This window comes from Sarcophilus harrisii, chromosome 5 (genome assembly GCF_902635505.1).
Source record: "Sarcophilus harrisii chromosome 5, mSarHar1.11, whole genome shotgun sequence".
Taxonomy (NCBI): Eukaryota; Metazoa; Chordata; class Mammalia; order Dasyuromorphia; family Dasyuridae; genus Sarcophilus; species Sarcophilus harrisii.
Genome location: NC_045430.1, coordinates 93,236,459 through 93,242,779, shown reverse-complemented (window position 1 = coordinate 93,242,779; position 6,321 = coordinate 93,236,459). Strand labels below are relative to the sequence as shown.

The 6,321-nt window shown below is 40.2% G+C and overlaps 1 protein-coding gene across 1 annotated transcript; it reads right to left on the bottom strand.

Moving 5' to 3' along the window:
- Nucleotides 1–1,245: 1,245 nt before the first annotated feature.
- Nucleotides 1,246–6,113, bottom strand: BCDIN3D (BCDIN3 domain containing RNA methyltransferase). The gene is made up of 2 exons (XM_012550435.3): nt 5,740–6,113; nt 1,246–2,190 (listed from the first exon to the last, which is right to left on the bottom strand). Exons 1-2 carry the CDS (start codon nt 5,977–5,979, stop codon nt 1,600–1,602), a joined length of 831 nt encoding a protein of 276 aa, XP_012405889.2. The 5' UTR covers nt 5,980–6,113; the 3' UTR covers nt 1,246–1,599.
- Between the last annotated feature and the right edge of the window lie 208 nt (nt 6,114–6,321).

Here is a 6,321-nt window from a genome sequence, read left to right as displayed (position 1 = left end):
AGTTGTTTGTATATATCATTCTAAGGTTTCCCTGCTTCTCCAAGAAAAGGAAGTATATTTCTTCTCTGAAGTTGAATAGTCACTCTAAATACACACTGTATGGTTTCTAGTTAGTGGTTTTTCCCTTTATATAATTTTACATGAAGTTTTTTGGGTTCTATTTATTTTAGCCTCTGTGTCCATACTATTTTTCTTATGTTCTTCATGTTTTGTATTCATCGTTTTTTATCACACAATAATTTTGTACTACATTCATGTAACATTTGTTTGACCATTCCCTAATTGATGGACCTCTACTTTTTTTCTTTTTTATAGGTTTTTGCAACCATGCAAAAAAAACCAAAATGCTACCATGAATACTTCATAAAAATGTCTTTGATCTCTTTGGGGCATACAACCATTTAATAGATAAGGAGAGATGAAGTAATATACTCAAGTACACTTGAGTAATAAGTGGCAGAATCAGATTAATCAAAGGCCATTCTGCCTTGGTTATCTATCCTTTCTGTCACTCAAACTCCTTGAGACCCAGCTCCTCCATGAAGACAATCTCATCTGAAGACCTCGGCTCCGATCATCCCAATCCTTGCTATTTTTTTACTTCTATTTCTGTCCAACTGTTAAATCTGCATTTATGTACATATCTTTTAGACTCTCATACTTATGTGTTTTGGAAGTGATCATTAAATGGGGAGAGTTCCAGTCGTATATAACAGTTCTAAGCTAACCATTTTCTGTAACTCACAGATATTCTGTTCTAGACTGAGTTAATTTTGTTGATAGTCTCTAGTTGAGAGCTCCCTAGGACAAAGTTGGATACTGAGTTTATTCTTTACTCTTATTCATTTAGAAAACATTCATTTTTAACATAAACCAAAATACATTATTTTTAATGATTTACATACTGATTTCATAATCTGTTTATTGGTTCTGTCAGGTCATACACATCCAACTGATTGTGTTTGTGTAGACTATTCCAAGTCACTGGTAAGTTTTATACCTGATCTTTTCAACAGAGATAAGATGGCTTTTCCATAAATCTTTATTTTAGTCAGGTCAGCAAGTCTTCATTCTAGATAGTATAATTTCAGCATGATACCTAGGGATATATTATGAAAACAGCCAGTCTTTTTCCAATCCAGAGGAATCCCTCCAAAGAAACTAGACCAAAGCCAAATATGATCAATTCATTTCAAGTTGACTGGGTTTCAGCTCAACCTCCTCTGAAGAACCGCCCCCCCCCCCCCCCCAATAACTTCGGTACCATGTCCAAATTACAATGGACATTCCTGTGTTCTAGAAATCCCAGGGTATTGCTGATTTGAGATTCTCCTATTCATGATCTATGACCTTTCCCCTACCCCCACAGCGTTGGGGAACAAGTACAAGTACCATTTATCTTGACCATTCATTAAGCTTTCGTTCAACTTCTATTGGTTTTGATGCTATCTTCTTAATAGTCCAGGTGAGGATGTACCCAGAGATTTCCACAGCCAGGTCAGCATTTTTTGGTTGCTCTAAATTTATTTCTCTATCCCTCTGACCTTGTTGCTTCAAAGACATCTATCTATCTATTCTGTTCATCATGTTTCATCTTGGTTACTGGGATGATGTAGGCTCTGATGGCTGGTTTGCTCTGAAGAGCAAGAGACTTCGGTCCCAGCTAGTGCTACCAAAGCAGCACACCAGCTCCATGCCATGGTCTTTGGTGAGAATCTGAATGATACGGTCAGCCATGTCACCATGAAGAGCAAGAGAACGAAAGTGGTCAAAGTTATGGCGGCCTAGTTTTCTAAGCCGCCTGGCAGCTGCCCGGTAACATTTCCAAGGCTGTGGTTCAACCAAGAGGTAGCGGCAGAGAGAGGCAAGGTGGGCCAGGAATGCAAGTAGGCCATTGTCCCCATGGTTCAGATGGATCCACATGGTGATGGACATACAGAAAACTATATCAAAGACTGACTGGCCAAACTGGTTCAGGAAGGATCTCAAAAGGGGCTCCCGGGTCTGGGGATCCATGAAGTCCAAGGTAACAAAGGACATGGTTGCAGGAAAGGGACAGTCTTTCTTAGCCCGATCCACCAGGGCAGGGTCAATGTCACAGCAAAGGAATCGGAGGTCTCTAGCGGAAACTGAACAGATCTCTCCCTCTTCCAGTGAGAGGAGGTGTCTGTATAGAGCAATACTCAGCTCCTGTAGAAATCCAAGAGAACACTGTCATTTTTTTAGCCTCTCCCCAAAGAAGAAAGTTAGAAAGAGAAGAAAACAGCTCCTTTCCCTAGGGAACACTGATCTTGCCCCCATTGTATTTCATGCAAAAGGACAATAAGATTTATAGCCCCAAAGGGCAGAATTAAGCATAACAGATGAAAGTTGCAGATAGGCAGACTTTGGCTAAATTTAAGGAAATAAATCCTAACAAGCAGAACTATCTCAGAGCACAATGTCTCAAGGAGTCAAAGATTTTCTTTCATTAGAGATCTTCTGGTAAATGCTGGATGATCATTCCCTTAGGATGTATGAGATGGTCTATAAAACCCTTCTGATTTTGAGATTCTGTGGAATGATTCTAGTATCAACTCAATTTATTTCATCTTGGGGCATTATTAAAGAGCTTTCCACATTTGCAATAAGAAGCTGACTTTGTTCAAGCAATAGACACTTCAGAAGTGATTTATTGGTCTACCTTTAGAATACCCTAAGCTACAACTAGAGAGCTAGCATCCCTGCACAGTGAGCTTTTCTCCTGTTTCGGTTCTCGGTGCCCTCCAGTGGACACAAGGTGTCATGAACTGTATTTTAAGAGACAGGAGGTTTAGGTTTTTTAGGAAGACAGGCCCAACCAGGCTTCACCCAAGCATCCCAAAGAGATCAATTAATGTTTAATGGTTACAAAACATTTTCCTCACGGCCCCCACCCCGAGGAGGTAAATAGTACAGTCACTATTGTTGTTCAGTCATGGCTGACTCTTCGTGGTTCTATTTGGGGATGGGTTTTTTTTCCCCCTAAGGCAATTGGGGTTAAATGACTTGCCCAGGGTCACACAGCTAGGAAGAGGGAGTGTTTTGTTGTTGTTGTTGTTGCAAAGATCCTGGACTGGTTTGCCATTTCCTTCTCACGCTCATTTTACAGATGAGGAAACAGGAAAACTGGATTGAGTGACTTGCTCGGGGTTACACAGCTAGTAAGTGTCTGAGGCCAGATTTGAACTCACTCAGTTGCCTCTGTGGGACTAGCTACCTCAAATATTATTACTCTTATCTTACTGATAAGGAAACAGACTCAGAAAAGTTAAATGACTCTGCAGTGAGATGCAGCCAGCAAAAGTCAAGTCTGAGATTTATTGACTGTCCCCAGCTGCCTCAGAGGAGTATGGTTCTGGCATGGCTGGCACTGGAAACGTCCTGGAGTTGACGTTTCCAATCTGTTTATTTCACAGACAAAGACACTAACATTCAGAGAAGTGTAGGGCATGTCAAAGGTCACCCAAACAGAAAGCATCCAAGTTAGGGTTCAAATTCAGGCTCTCTAATGAGGACAGATACAACATTCTTCTCCCCTGCTCCACAGTGATCATTCTACATTAAATACTTTCATTCTCCTTTATTTCTCACTTCACTAAAATTAACTTTCACTTCTTTCCTAGTGAAATTCTACAATTGGTGGGTTTTAGACATCTTAAGGTCTCTAAAGCCTTGAGAACATGGTCCAGAATACACAAACTGATAGACTTGCTGTAGTCATCTTGATTGGATATCTTCCTGCCATTAAATTACTGCTATTCATTTTTTAAATTAAAAACACTACTCAGCCTTGTGGACTACCACCTTGGGATCGATATTTTTATTCCCAACTTCTTAGGCTCCACATGGGAGACAACATGAAATAAGTAGGAAGACTTGGAGTTGGAAGCTTGGTTTCAAGTCCTAGCTTTGTTGGCTTACCATGCCTTTTCAGCTTTCCGGGATTCAATTTCCTCATCTGTAGAATGGGAGTAATAATATACCTACTTCCAAAGATTATTAGGATTACACTAGAGAATGTATATAAAAATGCTTTGTAACCATGACACACCACAAGATTATCATTATGGCCAATTAATTCAAGTGCTGCTGTGCATAGTGGTTATGAGGTTCTAATCCCCTCTCCAAAACCTTCACAACAAGTCCCCTCTCTTCCAGAAGCTTATATCCTAATGACCAAGCTAATAACAATGTGTCCTCTGCAATGTTTCTCCAATTTCTTAATTTTCAATTATTCCACTGGTCTACTTATTCTCTACTCCAGAGGTGACAAATGTGTCTCTTGAGAACCAGATTAAAATGTAATTTGGGAAATATTTCACAAAATAAATAAAATACAGTAAGATGTAGATAACATTACATTTAGAAAATTTAGTCACACTTGTGGCTTTCAGGGATCCTTGTGTGTGTATACTTGGTGACCTCCTAGTTCTATTTGAGTTTGATACCAATGTTCAATCCTATACTACACTGGTGTTCCCAAATCTTTCCAACAATGTCTTCCCATCTCACTGTACTCTGGCTCAACCTTGTTATTTCCCAGAATTTGATCATTATTGCTTTTGTTGTGTCATAACGAGATCAACCAAATCATTTCTAATGGAGCAGTAATGAACTGAACCAGCTACGCCCAGAGAGAGAACTCTGGGAGATGACTAAAAACCATTACATTGAATTCCCAATCCCTATATTTATGCACACCTGCATTTTTGATTTCCTTCACAGGCTAGTTGTGCAGTGGTTCAGAGTCTGATTCTTTTTGTACAGCAAAATAATGTTTTGGTCATGTATACTTATTGTGTATCTAAGTTATATTTTAATATATTTTAACATCTACTGGTCATCCTGACATTTAGGGGAGGGGGTGGGGGGGTAAGAGGTGAAAAATTGGAACAAGAGGTTTGGCAATTGTTAATGCTGTAAAGTTACCCATGCATATAACCTGTAAATAAAAGGCTATTAAATAAAAAAAAAAAAAAAAAAAAAAAGAAGGAAATGGCAAACCACCCCAGTATATTTGCCAAGAAAACCCCAAATGGGATTATGCAGAGCCAGATGTGATTAAAATGACAAATATCCATTTCAGGGCTTCCCTAAAAAAATTCACATCTACTCAAGAGTTTGGCCTAAGAATATGATATTCTTGTCCAAGCGGGTGATACAGTTGGATGGACAATCAGGCCACTGAAATAGTTCATTAATTCACATATCTTGGGTAAGTACTGCAGAAAGACAACTAACTGGGCCCAAAATTGATGAGGAGGAAGAGAACAGGTGAATGGACTGCATCTGGGAGTTATATGTCAATATATGGTAATGGTCTTAAGCTGCTTCCTAAAACAAACAAAAAAAATTATCTTGCTAACGTTAATATTTTAATAATAACTGCAAATCATGGAATAACATTACTTTAGAATCAAATTTTAAGTGACCCAAAAGCTTGCGGAAACAAGGGACGATATATATATATCTATATATATATCAATATACCAATATATCTATATATATATCAATATATCAATATATATATATCAATATATATTAATATATCTATATATTTATCAATATATCAATAAATATCAATATATCTATATATATATATCAATATATCAATATATAAATCAATATATATATATATCTATATATATATCTCAAGATACGTCGACACGTCACCCCGGGGCGGGGCCCGAGCATGCGCAGAGCTCTCCAGTTACTCACCCCCGAGTTACAGCCCACATCGAGCCCCAGCAGCGGCCGAGCATCGGAGCCCTCTGGCGGAAAGAGCCGCTGCAACAGCCCCGGGGGCAGAAGGCGAAGCCGCTGCTCGGGCGGGTGGAAACGGGAGTAAAAAGGGAAATTTCCGTACGGAGCGGCTCCGGGTGCCAAGAATCCCGGTTCAGCCGTCACCGCTTCTCCATCGGTTTCCGCCTCCGCCACCGACAAGATGGGCGCCGCCATTGGCTTCAGTCCGCCGCTCTTGGCTTCAGTCCGCCGCTCTTGGATTCCGGGGCGCTCGGAAAGCGTGGAACTATTGGGACCGGGAGCTTTGGTTCCGGGCTGCGCAGTGCGCAAGCGTGTATTGGGGATTACGTAATGGAAACAAAGAGGTTTCCTCCCGGTCCGTTTTTATCCTTAATTCAAATGCTAGTGAGCTTTTTCACGAGCCCACAGTTACTCCCTCACAAATTACTGACAGGAATAGAATGAATACAAGAGTGAAGGGATGGGGTCTCTGCTGACGCCATCATTCGAGGAAGGCTCTAGCCATGGTTGCTTAGAGTCCCCGTTCCTTTGCCTCAG

Excerpts from the sequence above, each read along its gene's own strand:
- BCDIN3D (XM_012550435.3), bottom strand. The coding sequence starts at position 5,979 with ATGGCGGCGCCCATCTTGTCGGTGGCGGAGGCGGAAACCGATGGAGAA. Across the intron at positions 2,191-5,739 it reads ATGTGGGCTGTAACTCGGGG|GAGCTGAGTATTGCTCTATA; the intron begins GTGAGTAACTGG and ends GGATTTCTACAG.